Raw genomic sequence first — 19,504 nt, forward strand, 5'->3', positions numbered from 1 at the left:
GTTATTCTCAATCATGGAATGGGAGAAATTATATTATACTCATCCCATAAAAAAATAAAACGAAAAGGTTTGGTGGAGGGAAGGTTCTCACCATATTCAGTGATCTTTTATTTGTGAGTGAAAATGTTATAACAGAGTCTAATGGTCAAAATATTTTCTGAGTGTCACATGCAAATTTTCACTCGAGATTGTCATCATAAATTGAAGAAGTTCTCTTATTACAAACTTTCTCATTGGATGGATGAGACAGCATATTTCCCTATCTGTACGACCATAATTCAGACATGCAGCAAACACACATTTACGAACTTATCATAGCTCGTTAGATACAAAGCATAAGCTCAAACAACCTGCAAGGGAAGGATTTCTGGATAAATGCAAGGTCTAAGGCCTTTGGGTTTAAAAGGGTAACTGGGTAACTAACTGGCGGATCGAAGGTATGACGACTTTACAGCCAGATACAAAAGAACTGCTCTTGAAATCCTACAGTGGTGAAGAATTTGTTAATCTAGAATTTCTAGCCGACGTATTGGCAGATCGAGGCCATGTTGTAGCTGCAGCCGTATCCAAGGATTCCATAGTTGACCGCTTGGTGAAGGTAGGCGCACGGTAAGGTGCCATAGTCGGCGCGTCCCATTTGGCTAGCAAGAGCAGTTGTTCCGTCCATCCATTTTCCGTCCTTGATCCCCACTCAATAATAAGGATCTGAAATATACATCAAATGTGTATGGTTTGTTGAACTAAAACGATCACCAAGCAGTTCTAGAATAGACCTTGTCTGTAATCACTTCTGTGACTTGGTTCTAGGGGCTGTTTCAGTTTCGCAAATACCCTAAATTTGATATACACGAGATTATTTCTTAAGTCAGCTACATGAAAAATACTGGTCCTCAAAACGAAGATCAACATTTATTATTCAAGGATTCTGAAACTAAAGTGAACAAGAACAAAAATCTAAAAAAAAAAAGAACAAAAATCTAAAAAAAAAAATTTAACATACTACATCAGACGCCCTTCACTGTGGTTTTGGAAACTTTTTTTTTTCCAAAATCATAAGTTTAAGCTTTTCAAGGAATAAACAAGCATAACAAATGAGAGCCCAAAACATGCAGGAACCTTCCATTTACCTAGAGGAGTTAACGTCCTTGCAAAGGCTGTAAGACCAGCGACATTCTGTGGGATAACCAAACGAGACTTGATTGATGTACAGAAGCTGTCAGCAGTAGCCATTATTACTTGGGTGGTGTTGATATATAGACACCCAGCTCCTACGGCACTGACAAAGCCAGGAGGACAGGGTGGGAGGACCTCTGGAGGACAAAATAAAATTGTTTATCAGATATTGACCGCTATGATGCTGAAATTCCCCCAGAACAGTTTCTATCATGTCTTGTCACTGTGTCTTTTTGATCGAAGAAACGTATTTGCCAGGGGAAAATGTTACTCTGACTCCCACTTCAGTGAAATAAAAGAGGAATCTGATTTTTTATATCTACCTAAAGAAACTTGCTTCCGTTTTTATGGGTGTTTGAGAAATATGGCTCTGGGTCTCACCTGTGTCTGTCCAGCAGTTGCCTACTGTGGCATTGGTTATATTGTGTGACTTTGGTATCATCACATCGTAGAGAGAACACACCTGACCATCGTAGCACATGAGGTGGCACCAAGACCGTGCGTTAGCCTGCTGGGCACAGCCTATGAGGCTGCTGGCATGTACAACTTCACTAACAGGGCAGGATCTCAGAATGTCTGATGTGACTGTTGTTCGGTAATAAATTTTGCTGTTTGAAGACGCTCCTCCTGAAATGACAGTAAACGTTAAAGTCTTCAGCAAAGTACCGATTGCTGTTTAACAGGCCTGCAGGGGTGAATACAGTATCAACGATCGGAAGGCAATCGCTGCGCAGACTCAGCGCATCTGGTTTCCATATTGCGCAGCGCCATGCGTAGAAAGAATCACTGTCCACTTTACTCATATTATTTTGAGAGAAATACAACGGGGCAATTTTACCGAATTTCGAAATCTTGCACAATTTTCTGGTGTCGATGATGGGATCTAAACACCTGCTTATGTTGATGGAAAGGTAGACTAATGTTGATGAACTGTTTTCAAGGTATAGCGACACTACTCGGTATTTTAGTAAGGTATGTCCCTAGAAAGGTCATTAAATTCACAAAAAATTACCAGCCATGATTTGATGATAGGCCTACATGTAGGAGACTTTACCATGACAAACTGGCGAAATTCCAAACATGGAGACAAAATCGTTCACATGAAAATTACACCATTTTTGTTGAATCTCGCTGCCCTGCGAACAGAATTTATCTCCTCATCTGTGGTGGACCAAATCGGCATCATCTATCTCTGAGTCAGTCTTGTCCTCAAGTCCTCAACTACTAATTGATTGGTAGATTGGTTACTGGCCTCTAAGAAAAAGCTAAACTGCTTCATCGAGCTTTCGAAGCACAGCAATAAACTTCAGAATCTTGGAGTGGGTGGATATGTTTTAGAATTACTTCAACATTTCCTTACAGGTAGGCAGCAACGAGTTGCTGTTGATGGGATCTTTAACGAACCAAGACCTATTGTGTCTGGAGTTCCACAGGGTAGTGTTCTGGGGCCACTCTTATTTTTTTGTGTATACAAGTGATGGTTGTTGGCCTGGAAAACAAGATTTTTCAGTATGTCGACGATGCAACACTTGCGGGTGAAGTAAAGTCTCCACTTACGGGAAATGAAGCTGCCCCTAGTCTCAATCGTGACATGGAGTGGATTAATGAATGGTGTAGCCGGTGGGATACGAGGCCGAACGAAAACACTTGATTAGCAGATCTCGTACAGATTTTCCAATTCATCCCCCCCTCCAGGTGGACGGGACTCTGCTGAATGAGTCTGAAACTTTAACTATGCTAGGTGTAACTTTTGACTCACATCTTACTTTGAGAAACATCTAATTAAAGTGTCAGCAAAGCTGCGCGAAAGTTAGGTATGGTACAAAAGGCCTCACATATTTATAACGGTGACAAAATCAATGCGACCTGTTTTTGGTCATTTGTCCTTCCTTTACTAGAACACTGTTCTCCGGTGTGGATGTCTGCTTCTGCCAGAGATTTATCTCTTTAGATAGAGTGGTTCGCGTTCGTGGTGGTAGGTTTCTGTTTCCTAATATTAGCAGTTACGACTTGAACCATCGACGGACGGTCTCTTGTTGGTCAATTTTTCATAAGTCGTGTTTTAACAGAGATCTTTCACATTCACAATTGATCCCTGATCCCACTTTTTTCTGCCGAGATTGATTGATTGAGTTATAAATTTTAGGCATACATGCCAAGCACTTGGGCAACTTAGGCCACTCAGCGCTGAAACGGAAACTGACAGTTAAAAAAGCCTGAAAGGTGTAACAGGAGGAAAACCTCGCAGTTGCACTATGAATCAATTGAGCAACAAGGTGTGGCCTCGTTGTAGAATTTCTCAGGACCAGATGTCCTTTATTCCTCATACTGTTGGGCTGTGGAACAGTTACCTGAGAACGCCGTGCAATTGCAACTTCAAAAGTTCAAGAAGATGCAATGCATTACTACCTAATACTATTATCGTTGAATTTTAATAAATTTTTTTATTTATTTGTTAATTTATATTTTCTTTTTTAATAAGTACGATCTCTCCTTTCTGTACTTCCCCTTGCGTCCTCTTAATTCTTCCTAACGAACACCATACTCTTTGGAAGCTTGAACATCAAGTCAGTGGACCATATGAACAAGGCTCATCTTTTGAATAATAATAACTATATGTGAATTCAAGCAAAGTTACAAGTTAGTTAACGACTCTTTTCTTTTGAAACTAACCAGGAAGAGTTTTGGTTCTCGAAGGTACTTACCGGCATCGTACATCAGGAATCCAATTCCAGCCATCAGGAGTATCAGAGAAATTTCCGCCATCTCTCGTGACTATGACAACTATCGTATATTCTTCCTGATGATGTTCATGCGTGCGATAAAAAAGAAAGAACTTATGTGATTACTCATTATTAACTGTGAAATGCAAACTTTGAAAAATACATCATTACAATATCAGTAAGACGTTAGTAAAATGGTCCTTTTGTGCGGAACTGAAACTAGGAAAATCTCTGAATGAGACTTCAATCAAAAATTCTCAAGATCAGGAGTTCGACAAAAATTACTCTTTAAATAACTGAAACATACTTATACATCTGAAAATAAAAGAATGATAACTTTTGATCTTACATCACTTGCCAGGATAATACAGACAAATTTTATGTTAACCTTACTGGAGGTTCAACACTCTTGCTTGATATGCTACGATGGTATTTATCTGTCTGATTTATGTTGAAGTACAATAACACAGGCCGTTAACGCCGTGTTACTCAAGGGAAATGTATCAGTAAATCATTTCAGTTTGAAAACAAAACGCAAATTACTGAATCTGATTCTCAATAAAGAAAATTGGTCAGCCACAAATAATTATCACGACCAGCAAGGCATCATTGCAGAACATGCCCTCCCCAGGTATAACCTTTTGCAACAGATGAATTATTATGATCATTGTGGAAGCAAAGATCAAGTGGATTTATTGTTTATAAAACCCACACGTGGAATGCAGACATCGAGACTAGCTGACGACTGTTAAAGAAATCAGATTCACAAACATTTCCAGTACATTAAGACTAACCGACGACTGTTAAAGAAAACGGATTCAAAAACGTTCCCATAAATTTCTCCTTCCAATAGGTGCTAAAAATAAACATGGTGGCAATCGTGATAATGGCAGTTTCTCGAGATTCACAGGTGTAATTAGAGGTGTTAAAAACGATTTTTCACTTCTCCAGATACCTTGAGATTAAAAGTACCAAGGAATGTCATATATGTACCTGAGAAAGTATACTGTACATACTCACGGAATTTGAAATGATTGACGACACAAAGGTTTGAGGATGTCTTATTACCATGTGTACTGTGAGAGGTAGACAATGGGGAGTAAAATCGGCAGAAAGTTAAAAAATCGACTTTTGAAAAATACTGGAAATATGTTCCAGTAAATCTCTAGAAATTACTTCGAACATCCTCAGGTAAAAGGAGATATCAAGACATGCTCGAAGAGTGTAATATAAGCTAGTCGTTGTACCTAATATGAAAAACTCTAGAAATGAGGTTGGTTAAATAATTTCTGGAAAACGCAAAAACCAAACCTCAGTGACAAAGTGGTAAAACCGGACAAATGATGAGGAAAATTAATGATGAACTTCAACGCAGAAATCGAATGTAAAGTAGACTAGAGCAATTATATTTGATGAGGAAAAAAAAAAAAAGAAAAAATCATGTTAGCTTTCACATTCAGAAAAGATGAAAAGCAAATTAAGTAAAACGACTGAGTTAGATCAGAAGAAGATGGTAGACCCAAAGTCTGATGGTGGGTTCATCTCACCACTTTGTTTTGCCAAGTTGAAAACAACCACAAAATCATTTTTCCTTTGCAATACAGAATATAAATTTGGGGGAAAAATCGTATGTAAATTGCTTAATGAGAAAAGTTAACTTAAGTTCTTATACTGTTAACTTCCAAACAGGCAATTTTGTTCGAGTGCTTACAATTAACTTTACATGTTTTATATATATATATAAATATACAAATATATGTGTATAATATATATATATATATATATATATATATATATATATATGTATGTATATATTTATATATATAATATATATACACATATATGTATATTAATACTGATATACTGTATATATATATATATATATATATATATATATATATATATATATATATATATATATATATATATATATATATATATATATATATATATATATATTTAGTTGTTTTTCACATAGGAAAATCAAAGGTGTTTTTGTGAGAATATGCCCAACAGTTTCGTCCTCCAATGGACCTCGTCTTGGAGCGTTTATTAAGGAAAAGAGAAAAATTTTACGATGGATGTGGCAAAGAAAGGCCTAAAATCTTAAACATATGAAATACCGTTATCAGAAACTAGCGGTTCGAACTAAAAAAAACACTCATCAGTAAAATAACACATGAACAGTTGAACAAATGAAAAATACCAAAATATTAAAAGAGGTAATATGTCCATTTGAAACAGCATAACTCTAAGTACATATTAACAAACGTACATTATATGATAGTTAATGGATAACATTATCCAATTTGCACTGACATCTCATGACATGTAAAATAAAAGGATCTGATTTATACAAACCAGGCGATAAATTAAAATTATTAGATTTGCTGTAAACAATGCAAGCTGTCTCTATCAAATTTCTCTCAATAAAACTTGTGCTCTTAAATAAAATCTTTGACCCAAGCCAGTCAATTGGTAAGTTACTTATATTACTGTGAACACATAAAGCATTATTTGTATTATTCAAAATACCTGTAGTTATTTCAAAAGTTTGAAATATTTTTTCAAAATCGTTTGAAATACTTAGTCAAAATATGTATTTTAAAGTAGTTTGAAATGTTTATTCAAAATAGTTTGAAATACTCATTCAAAATACTGTAGTTATTTCAAAAGTTTTAAATATCTATTCAAAATAGTTATTGCAAAACAGTTTGAAACATTTTTTCAAAATTGTTATTTCAAAAGTTTGAAATATTTATTTAAAATTGTTATCTAAAAATAGTTTGAAATGTCTATTCAAAACAGTTATTTCAAAATAGTATGAAAGACTTATTCGAAATAGTTGCTCCAAAATAATTTGAAATACTTATTTATAATATTTATGCAAAAAAGTTGCTTCAAAATAGGTTTAAATATTTTATTCAAAATAGTTTGAAATATTCAAAATTATCACTTCAAAATAGTTTGGAACACTTACTCAAAATTGTCACTTCAAAATAGTTTGAAATATTCAACACTGTCACTTCAAAATAGTTTGAAACACTTACTCAAAATTGTCACTTCAAAATAATTTGAAATATTCAAAATTGTCACTTCAAAATAGTTTGAAACACATTCAAAACAGCTAAATCTTTGCAAAGCTGGAAATAAAACTAGATATAGACTATATATAACTTGATGAAGGAAATTCCATTTACTTTTTTTGAAAACCTTCTATAAAACTTAGTAATGTTTGTAAGAAATAGACGGAAAAACAGTATACTGAAGTGTTGACTTACAACAAATATTCATTTGTTTTTATTTACTTTTTATTTAAGCTAGATTTTTTCATTTCACTTCCAAAATCTTAAGTGAAATTACCATCCAAACTTTTCAGGACTCTCAAACTCAATTATCTAATAGCCTACATTTCATTGCATGTCTTACTCGCTTTTTGACTTTTGGGCGAAATTTTCTTCGATCAAAATAAAATAAAATAACCGGTTAATTCAACAGTTCATGACAGAAAATTAAAGCCTTTTCAACAAGGTGTTATGAAAATGCGTAACAAGGGTCAGGAGAAAAGCAAAATATGATTTCAGATTACCTTCGTGACTGAGTCTAACGTCAACCAATAATTACCAGCGGTGTCTTGTCCTCAGCGCGCCTGACACTGAAGTGATCTGCCGTCGTATTCCCAATGTGTGGAATCCAAGCAGAACGATGGTGACCGTAATTGCACGGTCCCAGATCAATAAGCATCGAAGCTGAAGTGTTAAAGGAAAATAAAGCCTAGTATTAAAAAAAATAAATGAATATATGTCGTTCGTTTACTATCAACTTCACTTTTCCTTAGGCATACAACTTACTAATCCAAGGAAAATTATACTGTAATTGGTAACCGCTTCTGCATCGGCCAGGATTCGAACTGTGGAGTGGTTTAGAAACAACGCTAGACAGTGACTATGGTAACCTAGCTAACAAGATATATATATATATATATATATATATATATATATATATATATATATATATATATATATATATATATATATATATATATATATATGCATTATATATATATATATATATTATATATATTATATAGGCTATAAATATATATATATATATATATATATATATATATATATATATATATATATATATATATATATATACATATATATATTTTATATATTTTTCTAGTGTATAAACATAGCCTATATATAAATGCATGTCTTTTCTTATATATATTATATGCTATATATAATATTAACACAAAGTTTTATGTAATTTAAAAGTCCCTAAAACTAAATTAATAAACAAAAAAAAAAAAAACATTCCGGTTGAAAGACCTTCAACCCTGATTACTGTACTGTACTGGTAACCACGAAAGAAGGTTTGTGACTCGCGTATTTATACACGATATCTTACACGATATCGTACAATTACAGGTCATCCATTAAACCTCAATACATGCTTTGGCTTACTGACGAAACGGCAGTTTTTTTAATAGAGTGAATACACTGGTTCAAGTGTACCAACCCTTTGGCTGAAGTACACTGTGGTGGAACCTTAGAACTGAAAAACATCCTTTTGCCCCAAAAATGCTAAATATCCTCTAACATGTATTGTGTGAAGTATAGGCTATATCCTTTCCAAATATGCCTACAATACATTGCCATAAAATATTGCCATCCAACATTTTATTCTGTTGTAATTATAGGCTATTTAAGAGACTGAAAAAATAACATTTTCTAATACTTGTTAGGGAAATCTTTCTTTAAATCCTATATGCTATGGAATAGGATTCCAACAACTATACTGTATTTTACTAAAATAATGATATACATTGAGATATGGATAAACAGAAATGGAAAATTATTACTGGAAATTTTTGCATTTGCTTCAAAAACTAGTAACTCAAAAGACATGCCAAATGCAGCTTTCATTTTTGTTACTTGAATTCAAATAACACAATTCAGGAAAACAAAAATTCCCTCCATATTCATTCAGATGTCACATTATCTTCTTTGTGGTTTTCCACAAAGTGATAAACCACCAAGCATGGATATGAATCAGATTCTTCGGGGCATTAATTATGACGGAGAGATCAACACTCATTTGCACTCTAATTCTGCTTTTCGGGCACATTTGACTAGGCAGAGAGCATAAAAGTTAGGACGGTGATTTTTTAACTTACATTGTCCCTTGAAATGGCTTTCATTTTTGTCGTTTATTTTCCACCAGTGACAACTGTTCGTGTTCTTTGCTCCTTGGAAGTATTTCTTAAAAAAAATCAACTTATGTATTACCCTATCCAAAAATAAACACTCAAACAAGGCTACTTCATCTGAAATTCCCTAGTGGGCGACATATTTTGAACTAGGCAACAAATAATCCTAGGTTAGGATACTTCATGTTTTTTCGACAACTTTACAAAAATGACTAGGCTAGGATAACTTTTCTCAGTTCACCACCTACCTACAGTATATGTTTGCTCATAATCATTTTAACAACCTTAATTACGTTAATTTATAACCAGATATGGATAGGGAAGCGTGGCTAGGCTATCCCTCATTGCTACGGTAAGCATTTCGTAAAAAAATACTTCTAAAAATACGCACGCCAAGTAAAACATGTTTTCTTTGAAAATCAAAATACGAAGAACTACGATGGCTAAAATCCTGGGAATTGGCTATATAATAATGCAACAGCTGACAGGCTAACTTGAAAAACGTGAATGATCATCACCGTCTGATCAATTGTTTTGTTTTAGTTTTGCACTCCCATTTTGTCACTAGATGGCAGCAGCTACTGGGCTGCAAATTTAGGCAATGGCTCATTTGCATTCACTACCTCATGATTTGCTTAGCCTGTTATTCTGAATATGATTTATGATTCAGTTTTGACGGTTAATGTAGCCGTTGAATATTACTTAAGACGACCTCAGTTTGCTATCGTACTCACCCCACATAAAAATAAAATAAAATTAAAAGGTTTGGTGGAAAGAAAGTTTTCACCACACTTTGTGATCTTTTATTTGTGCATGAAAATGTTATCACAGAGATTGGGGGTCAAAAGATTCACTGAGTGTTCGAATTACAAACACTCTCGTTGGAACTTGGATGACTGAGACCAGACCATAGCGAAAATTTGCTATGGTCTCGTATCTGTATAACCATAAGTCAGACATGTAGTAAACACCTTTTAACTATCTAGTACACATAGGACATAAGTTACAGAAAGCTTCGAGAGTAGGAATCTTTGGTCAATGCAAGGTCTATCGACCTTTGATAAGAGGGTAACTAACTATAGATCGAATGTATGATGAAGTTACAGCCATGTACACAAGGCCTTAACAAGCAAAACCTGTCAAGGGGAGGAATTCGTTCATTTAGCTGACATACTGGCAGATCGAGGGCATGCTGAAGTCGCAGCCGTATCCAATGATTCCGTAGTCCACAGCTTCGTGGAGGTAGGCGCATGGTATGGGGCCGTAATCTGTGCGTCCCATTTGGCTGGCAAGGACAGTTGTCCCGTCCATCCACTGTGCGTCCTTGATACCCACCCAGTAGTATTTCTCTGAAATATGTCATAAGTTTATGGTTTGTTAATATGAACTGATCAGTACAATAAAGAGGCTGAGAGATGCGAGTATTTGTCGTTTATGTCAAATGGAAGGAATCGTCTTCATATGTGCGACTCGTAAGGGGGCGAAAAGGTCATCCCTTAAAAATTCAAAATTGAAAAATGGAATACTAGGAACAAAGAGTCTTCTGCAATCACTTCTCTTGACTTGGTCGACAAAGTTCTAAGTGTAGTTTCAGTTTCTTAATTTCTTTATCTCAAAGAACTGCGAGAGGAGACTAGCAAATAACCTAAATTTAATCTGCACAAAAGTATTTCTTAAAAGCCAGTAGCATCAATGAAGAATATTGGTCCTAAAAACTATTATCAATATTCTATATTCGATGATCAGGGAACTGAAATGAATGCAGGACAAAGCTCAATGCTAAACTATTATTTGTATGCAAATATTAAACCAAATTTAACATACTGGACCAGCTGCCCTTCTTTGAGGTTTTGGAGCTTCTTTCCCAGATCACAAGCCCAGGATTCTCCAGGACTAAAACTGACATAATGCAAGAAAACCTAAAATATGCTGGAGCCCTCCACTTACCGAGAGGTCTTAACTTCTTGGCGAAAGCTGTAAGAGCAGCGACATCTGGTGGGATAACCAGACGAGACTTGATTGATTTACAGAAGGTGTCAGCAGTAACCATTGGTCCTTGCTGGGTGTTAACATACAGACACCCAGCTCCTTCGACCTCGACGAAGTCAGCAGGACAGGATGGGAGAACCTCTGATGGAGATAAAAATGTTTATCAGATAAAGTTTGATGTGACAGAGACCCAAGTTGTGGTGCAGAAATCTGGAAGGTAAGATGTGAATGCCTCAGGCGAAAGAGAGGGTGTTTAAATGCAATCAACAAGACTCGATGGGAGGTTCATTAGTAGATGGTGTTTATCTGATCATGAAGACATAAGATGGTGTTATTAGGTGGAAACATTTTGAGAAATACTCTAATGGAGGAAAAATGAAGTTCATTAGGTCAATGAGAGATCGGAGCTACTCTGGTGGAGCAGGGACAGTACTTCTTGCTCAAGTAAAGCACAAGACTGATTCTTATTTGTACTTGCTTCGATTTTTATCCGTGTAAAGAAATGGCTCTGGTTCTTACCTGTGTCAGTCCAACAGTTGTTTGTTGTGGCATTCGTAATATTGTGTATCTTCGGTATCATCACATCGTAGAGAGAACACTCCTGACCATCGTAGCAAATAAGGTGGCACCAGGATCGTTTGTTGGCTTCATGGGCACAGCCGATGAGACTGTTTACACTTACAACTTCGCTAACAGAGGAAGATGTTAGGTTTTCTGATGTGACTCTTGTTCGATAAAAGACTTTCTCGTTTGAAGTTGCTCCTAAAATGATAACAAACATTAAGGTATTCAGCAAAGCAGTGATTAATGCTTAGCTTTATTGCAGGGATTAACACGCCATTAGCAAATGGAAGCGAGCACTGCACATGCTCAATGCTTCCTGGTTTCCATATTGTGCAACACCACTTTTAGAAAGAATGTTTTTCTACTTATACTCAGGGTAAATGCACTTACCAATATTATCTGGGTTTAAGACATAACTAAGATGTAGTGAACTTGAACTCAAAAAGGGTCGTTTTACATCTTTCCTTGTTTTAGACAAAAAAAAAGTATGAACTCACCAGAGTTCGGTTTTCAAGGGGTACTTACCGACATCGTGCATCAGGCATCCGACCCCAGCCACCAAGAGTAACAGAGGAATTTTCGCCATCGCTTTTGACGAGGAAAACAGTAGCCTTCTTGGTGATAATGGCATTATGAAAATAAAAAAAAAAAAATTATGTGGTTATGCATTATTAAAAATGAAATTCAAACTCAAAAGGAATAATTACAATAGCAGCTCGGCGGACCTCTTATGTTGAACAGAAAATGTATTAATGAAATTTCAAAACCCATCTTAAATCTGGAGGTGGACATTTCTACTCTGCTTCAAGTATTTGAAATAGAGACGAAAACATGTTCTTGTGATTATATGCATCTAAACAGATTTTCAACATTCTCTTAAATTACTCAGCAGGGTAATGCAAATTCATTTCAACGTTACTGGTTACAGGCAGTTCGCCATTCCTGTTCAATACATTTAGGATTTTCGAATTTGTTTGATATATGCTCGAGTTACAATAACAAAGCTGTCGACGGACTGTTGTAGTCAAGTAAAACTTACCAGTAAATCATTCGTTTTTAAAAAAGAAATCACTGAGTGTAGGCTGGTAATGATGTTGAATCTGACCAATAAAGTAAGTTGGAAAGGCACGAGCGGTTATTATGACCAAACGAATAAACCAGGTATAAACTTTGAAAAAAAAAATTATTATGGCAGTAAAGATCGGGGTAAGTTGCGGGTATAAAACCCACGCGTGGCATCAACTGAGCAAGACTGCCTGACGACTATCAAAGAAAACCGAGTGCCCATAAATTACAACTAAAGAAAACGGACCCATGAAAGAGTTCCAATAAATTTCTTCCGCCAGTTGGTGTTGAAAACAACCGTAGTAGCAACTCGTGATATATGGCAGTCGCTCGAGATTCACAGGTGTGATTATCGATGTCAAAAACGATATTTCACCTTTTTTTCGCAGATGCTAAACATCAAGGACCGTAATATTTCTTCTTGGAGTATGTCAAGGTCAAAGAATCAGGAATGATTAATATACAGTCGCCGGTACGCCTGTTCTGATGTCACGTAGACGCTGTGCTAGGTAGACGCTGACGAGGAAGACCGTTAGAATGTTAAAAAAATAAACTTTTGAAAAATGTTAGCAAAACGTTCTACTGGATCTCGAGAAATTGGATCTTTCCTAGATATTGACCTGCAAGGATTTTCAGGGGTCGTTATCTAGGACTAATATTTCTCGGGGTCATTATCTTTACGATATTTACAGTTTTATTTGTGTTTTTACGGTAACCCCCAACGGGCTTGTACTACACACACCGCAAAGGTGGATACATACCGGGTTAAAACCCTTGGGGGTCACTATCTAGGAAAGATCCGAGAAATTTCCAAGAGCACTTTTTACCAGCTACGTATGTAAGTGTGATGACCACAAATCTCTCTTAGGTTCTAGAATTCTCCACACTTTTTGGATATGCTTGTGACTACAAAGCCTTATCTCCGAATGCCACGAACATCAGAATTGCTTCATATTTTTGCATTTGGATCTTAGGCTTTGCAGCGTCAAGTGTGTCCCTAAAGCCTTAGAGTATGTTTAGGTAAGAATCGAAATTAAAACATGGTCGAGATAAGAGTGTAATAGACTAATGACTTTGCCTGGTATGAAAAAATTTAGAAGTGAAGTTATTTAGATAATTTATTGAAATCTAAAAATAAAAAATAAGCCTTGATGAAAAAGCGGAAGGCAACCGCAAAAAAAAAAAATAAATAAAATAAAAAATGATGAGGAAGGAGTAATATTAGTATGCAGAGTTGACCAAATGCAATTGTGTTTGATGGGGCGAAGGAAAAACTATAAGAGATGAGTCAGAAGAGACAACGAACAGATGGAATAAAACGACTGAATTAGAACATAAGAAGATTGAGGATACTGAAACCAACCACGGCGTCTTTTTTAATATATAAAATATAAATTTCGGAAAAAAAGCCTAACCTAAATTCGTACTTTTTGAATTGAAGGTATGTAATTTTGCCCAAATGCTCATATTTATTTTTTTACGTGTTAGTATATTGTGACGCCAGTTATAACGGCGTCTTTTTTAATATATAAAATATAAATTTCCGAAAAAAAGCCTAACCTAAATTCGTACTTTGTTGAATTGAAGGTATGTAATTTTGCCCAAATGCTCCCATTTATTTTTTTTTACATGTTAGTATATTGTGACGCCAGTTATACTAGCAATAAATCAATCAATCGACGTGTTATGTAATAATGCTATATGAATAAATATTAACATTCATAAGCGTTTCTCTTTAACGCCTCATTAAGTTTTATGACGGACCATATGACGGTATTAACGAAAATCCCTATCGTTTTTATAGCTTTTTTTTTGTCACTATAGTACGGTCACGTATCTGGACCGTGAGTACGGTGCACGCGATGGCTTTTCACCGTATTGCTTTTTCATACTCACTCCACCTATGTAAGGTCAAGGATGATATCTTACTTATTGGGGATTTAGTATGGTTGCAATACTCCAATTTTTTAAAAATAATTTTGAAAGGAATAAAAGCATTAGCCTGCGTGGAATAAGGAAAGCGTTATTATCTATTGTTTATAGGTATTGTTTAACAATATTGTCTATAATGAATTAAGGCAGTTACTGTAAGTCTGCGTGGCCCATGAATTGCTCAAAGGATGAATTAAAATCAACATATATTATATATATATATATATATATATATTATAATATATATACTAAAATATAAAATAAAACGCTCAAAGCCGATTAGTTTCTCCAGACCTTTATTTATTCTTTATGGTACTGTGTCATCTGCATTGCTATTGGTCTATTACATCAGTTGTTTTGTTTCGACATTTTACAAGTTTGGCCTGAAACTGTCTTGCAGTGCAGGCATGCAATCATTAAACTTAATTCTATACGATGATAAAGCTCATTGCAAGTGAACTACAAAATAGAATAAAGTATATACACTACTTTATAAATTATAGACAGAAATGTAAATATATATTCATATTTATATATATATATATATATATATATATATATATATATATATATGTATATTGTATTTATAGGTATATCTATACATGTAATATACTGTATATATAGACTGTATATATAAATATATTTTATATATATATTATATATATATATATTGATTAGCACCCTTTTTATAGGTTTACAGTTAAATGACTGGCTACTAGATATAGTGACATAGAGTTTTAATCTTCTTTTTGTTTTTACATCGATTTGATTAGCATGTTTATATATCTTAATTATGTCATATATATATATATATATATCAAATCTATATATATATATATATATATATATGTGTGTGTGTGTGTGTGTATGTGTGTTTGTGTGTACGGTAATTAAAATATATAAACATGCTAATCAAATCTATGTAAAAGAAAGATAAGAAGATTAAAACTATTTCACTCTTCGTCTGGTAGATAGTCATTTGATTTAACTGAGAGGACAAACCTTTCTCTCTCTCTCTCTCTCTCTCTCTCTCTCTCTCTCTCTCTCTTCTCTCTCTCTCTCTCAATATTCTTACCAAATTATAAGTGCGTCAAGGCGTGTATATAAGGCGATACGTACGGCACGTCACCTAATGCTTATTCCATATATTTAGAGGCTAATGCTGACTGGTAATTAATAATGAGGTCTTTTTTTTTTGCTTCGTTTTTATGACCTTTAATGCCTATATCTTTTTTTAAGATGTTTGCAATAAAATTTATGCAAGGATAAGATATGATACAGATCATCATTCTTCTGTATCATAAAATTTTTGCCTCGAAACAAATATGCTAATTAGAAATTTTAAGACGAAGTCTTAAATATGGAAATTCTCAATCATAAATTTGGAAACAATCTTTTTTTTTTTCCTCTTTGTCATTGTCAATAAAAATATTTGCCTTTAAATTAGTTACAGGTTCATTTGAAATATTTATTTAAAAGAGTTAAATTTTTACAATAAAGAAAATAAAACGTGGCTGTATGCATAATTTGATCAAAGGCATTACTTAGATTTTTCTTTTCAAAGGTCATTACATTCTCAAGTCGGACAATTCTCTCGTTTAAAAGAAGCCCCAATTCATAATTGGTCTCCAATTTATCTCACTAAGAAAACTGGAATGCAGATCTTATTTTCTTGATGAAGTTGAAACCACTCAGATTGAATCATACTTCAGAATCAGCAGCGTTCGTATGAAATACACACTTGAACAGAGGTCATTCTAGCGTTGGCTTACAACAAAATGTTTGTTTATCTTTTCTTTACTTTTCAGTTCAGTCAATTTTGTTTGTTTCACTTACAAACTTTCAATTTAAATTGTCATCCAAATATAAAATTTTCAGGTCCACTGAATTCACTTAACCAATACATACATTTTATTACCTATTACTTGCTCGCTGAAAATCAAGCCTCATGGGGTTTTGTGCGAAAATTTAATCAGACGGTGAAAAATAACCAATTAATTTCATATCTGTTTAAAAACCCACGAAAAATATTCTCACCCATCCTAACTAAAATTTAGTGAAAATAAGTGACACTGAAAATTCTCAGCCTTCTCAATTAAAATTGAACGAAAGTGAGACAGAATTCTCAGCCCTGTCAATAATATTTTATGAAAATGAATGACAAGGACAAGGTCAGACCCTTCTTAACCAAAATTTTGCGAAAATAAGGGCCAAGACAGAATTCTCAGCCTTCCTAATCAAAATTCCATGAAAATAAGTCTCAGGAAAAATTTTTCAGCGTTCTCGATTAAAGTTCAATGAGAACAAATGATAAGGAAAGAACAAAATTTGTTTGAAAAGGATAAATCATAAATGTTCAGATTACCTCCATGGCTAAGAAAATAAGTCAAGGAAAAAATATCTGTTTAAGAATCAGCTGGTTTAGGCTAAAAATAAGTCAAGGAAAAAATATCTGTTTAACGAATCAGGAAAAGAAAAGAGAGATAAACTGGTTTAGATTACCTTCGTAGCTAAGAAATAAGTGACATGGAAAGAACATAATTTACCTTTAATTAAAAAAATAAATGATTTTTTTTAAAATAAAACAAGGAAAAATAGAAATTTGTTAAAAAATTAAAAAAGGAGAAATAAAAGAGTTTACCTTCTTTACTAAGAAATTGACATGGAAATAAGAATTTATTTAAAAATAAAAAGGAAATAAATGATTTCAGATTATTTGCTAAGAAATTAAAAATTGAAAAGGAGAAATAAAAGAGTTCAGATCACCTTCTTTACTAAGAAATAAGTGACATGGAAATAACGGAATTTGTTTAAAAATTAAAAAAAGGAGAAATAAATGATTTCAGATTACCTTCGTATCTAAGAAATAAGTGACTAAGGAAAAACAGAATTTGTTTAAAAATCAGAAAAAGGAGAAATAAACGATTTCAGATTACCTTCATAGCTAGGAAATAATGACATGAGAAGAACAGAATTTATTTTTAAAAATTAAAAAAAAAGAAGAAATAAAATATTTCAGATTACCTTCGTAACAGAGTCTACCGACGACCAGTGGCTGCCTGACCTCAGAGCGTCTGACTCAGAACTGACCTGCTGTCATATTCTTCTACAGTGGGAGCCACACTGACCGAGGGCGGCTGTCACTTCGTGATTGATAGGTTCAGGTCGTAAACTGGCGTCACAGACCAATGAGGCATCGATGCCGGAACGCTGAAAGAAATAAATTCTTGTACTGAAATTAAAAATGCTGAAGGTTTGTCATAGAAAACTGTAAAAATATTTAGTGGCACCATCTACATTTAGTACTGGACGATATTCCGTTTAAATATCATAAAATTAAGGTATTAATAATAGTGATCCGCTAAAATATTTTAAATAATTCGGAAAAATCTGTTCTAGGTTATTTTCTACGGCTTTCTTTCATAATAATAATAATAATAATAATAATAATAATAATAATAATAATAATAATAATGAAAATTACCGTTAGAACTGCCTTCAGTAGTTGCTATGTCTGATTCGCAATGTGTAAAATCAGTTAATTAAGTCTCAGTTACTAAAATTAGAATGCTGCATATATATATATATATATATATATATATATATATATATATATATATATATATATATATATATATGTATGTATACTGTTTATATATATATACATATATACATATATATACACTATATAATCAGATTGCGAAATCAACAGAAATCTTGTAATTTTTTAATGGGTCTATGCTTATATGAAGGTTTCTTTGGCAAAGCTGTAGCTCGGAATACGTGCCATATCTTATATTTTAAAGCTTTGTTTGTTGGGTAAAAAAAAAAAAAAACCAGTAGCCTACATTTCAAAAGTTTACCTTTGAAGAAATTTTCATACTATTAAAACGCCACGAGAAAAAAAAATTTCATAAGCATCCATTTAAATTCAGTTATTCATCTTTATTATTCAGTTATTCTTTACTACTGTAAGATTCCCTCATTAATCACTCAATGCTTTCTTGACGTCAACATTGACCAGAGACACCAAAATTCAACAGCTCTGTGCTCACGCAGAGGTCACGAAACGTCCCGATGGAACTTCGTGATTTACGGGCGGTAAGGAATATTTAATGATGCACTGAGTCACGAAATTCATCCTTGAACCTCTGGGTGAATAATTATCTTCCTGAAAATGGAAAGATAAGTGATGGAAGTGAGGAGGTTAAAATGGACAGCCACCATCACCGCATCTCTTCAAGACGGATTATTGATGTCATTGGTGTTCCCTGAATTGTGTTCGCTGGCTGTGGAACACAATATATCTTTACGTGTACGTATGCCCTTCGATGATTGTTGTGCCTCTTGCTAGTCACGACAGTTACTGTGACAAAATGGGAGAAGGAGAGATGGAGAGCCCCCTTAAACCAAAGATAGATAAACAAACAAACAAGAAATCACGATATGAGCAGAAGCAGATATAGGGATTCTCATTTGAAAAATGAGACAGACATTCGCCGCGAGTACAAGCTTGAGAAAGAGAAAGCTGAACACAGAACCAGCAAATAGAAAAAATCCTACCCAAAACAGACCACAAAAAGAACAGGCAGAGCATAGCCTGCAAGTCAAAGGGTATGATTACAACTCCGTCTTGATCACAATATATTTACGGACAAGAATTCTGGTTACGACTGGAAGCAAAAGAAAGACAATAGTATATCATCGACAAATCTTCTATTTTCCAGTCGATCGGTAATTGTGATAGAAGGGGAAGCGAATGCCATTTTTTGTTATCGTTCTCAAAATGAGCGGCCATCAATAACGCACCTCTGTGGAAACAAGGTGATTTTTAACTTTC

The 19,504-nt window shown here is 34.2% G+C and overlaps 2 protein-coding genes across 4 annotated transcripts; both read right to left on the minus strand.

The window, feature by feature from the left end:
• Positions 1–93: 93 nt before the first annotated feature.
• Positions 94–9,664, minus strand: LOC136825948 (uncharacterized). 2 transcript variants are annotated; one of them, XM_067082813.1, is made up of 6 exons: positions 9,506–9,664; positions 7,521–7,645; positions 3,879–3,973; positions 1,555–1,800; positions 1,128–1,310; positions 94–705 (listed from the first exon to the last, which is right to left on the minus strand). In XM_067082813.1, exons 3-6 carry the CDS (start codon positions 3,937–3,939, stop codon positions 692–694), a joined length of 504 nt encoding a protein of 167 aa, XP_066938914.1. In that variant the 5' UTR covers positions 3,940–3,973; positions 7,521–7,645; positions 9,506–9,664; the 3' UTR covers positions 94–691. The 2 variants fall into 2 exon arrangements, with proteins under 2 accessions (XP_066938914.1, XP_066938913.1); XM_067082812.1 differs by having other exon boundaries at positions 7,486–7,645.
• A 239-nt stretch (positions 9,665–9,903) lies between these two features.
• LOC136825949 (uncharacterized) lies at positions 9,904–17,871 on the minus strand. Of its 2 annotated transcripts, XM_067082815.1 has the most exons (5): positions 17,689–17,871; positions 12,193–12,278; positions 11,623–11,865; positions 11,062–11,244; positions 9,904–10,463 (listed from the first exon to the last, which is right to left on the minus strand). In XM_067082815.1, the coding sequence occupies exons 2-5, from the start codon at positions 12,251–12,253 to the stop codon at positions 10,276–10,278; spliced, it is 675 nt and encodes a 224-aa protein (XP_066938916.1). In that variant the 5' UTR covers positions 12,254–12,278; positions 17,689–17,871; the 3' UTR covers positions 9,904–10,275. The 2 variants fall into 2 exon arrangements, with proteins under 2 accessions (XP_066938916.1, XP_066938915.1); XM_067082814.1 differs by lacking the exon at positions 17,689–17,871 and having other exon boundaries at positions 12,193–12,384.
• Positions 17,872–19,504: the final 1,633 nt, after the last annotated feature.

The sequence above is a fragment of the Macrobrachium rosenbergii genome, chromosome 40 (genome assembly GCF_040412425.1).
Source record: "Macrobrachium rosenbergii isolate ZJJX-2024 chromosome 40, ASM4041242v1, whole genome shotgun sequence".
Taxonomy (NCBI): domain Eukaryota; kingdom Metazoa; phylum Arthropoda; class Malacostraca; order Decapoda; family Palaemonidae; genus Macrobrachium; species Macrobrachium rosenbergii.

Bases quoted from the DNA above. Each gene is read 5' to 3' on its own strand.
- LOC136825948 (XM_067082813.1), bottom strand. From the start codon at position 3,939: ATGGCGGAAATTTCTCTGATACTCCTGATGGCTGGAATTGGATTCCTG. The intron at 1,801-3,878 runs GTAAGTACCTTC...CTGTCATTTCAG, and splicing joins ATTCCTGATGTACGATGCCG to GAGGAGCGTCTTCAAACAGC. The intron at 1,311-1,554 runs GTGAGACCCAGA...TTTGTCCTCCAG, and splicing joins CAACTGCTGGACAGACACAG to AGGTCCTCCCACCCTGTCCT.
- LOC136825949 (XM_067082814.1), bottom strand. From the start codon at position 12,298: ATGCCATTATCACCAAGAAGGCTACTGTTTTCCTCGTCAAAAGCGATG. The intron at 11,245-11,622 runs GTAAGAACCAGA...TATCTCCATCAG, and splicing joins CAACTGTTGGACTGACACAG to AGGTTCTCCCATCCTGTCCT. The intron at 10,464-11,061 runs GTAAGTGGAGGG...GACATATTTCAG, and splicing joins CAAGAAGTTAAGACCTCTCG to AGAAATACTACTGGGTGGGT.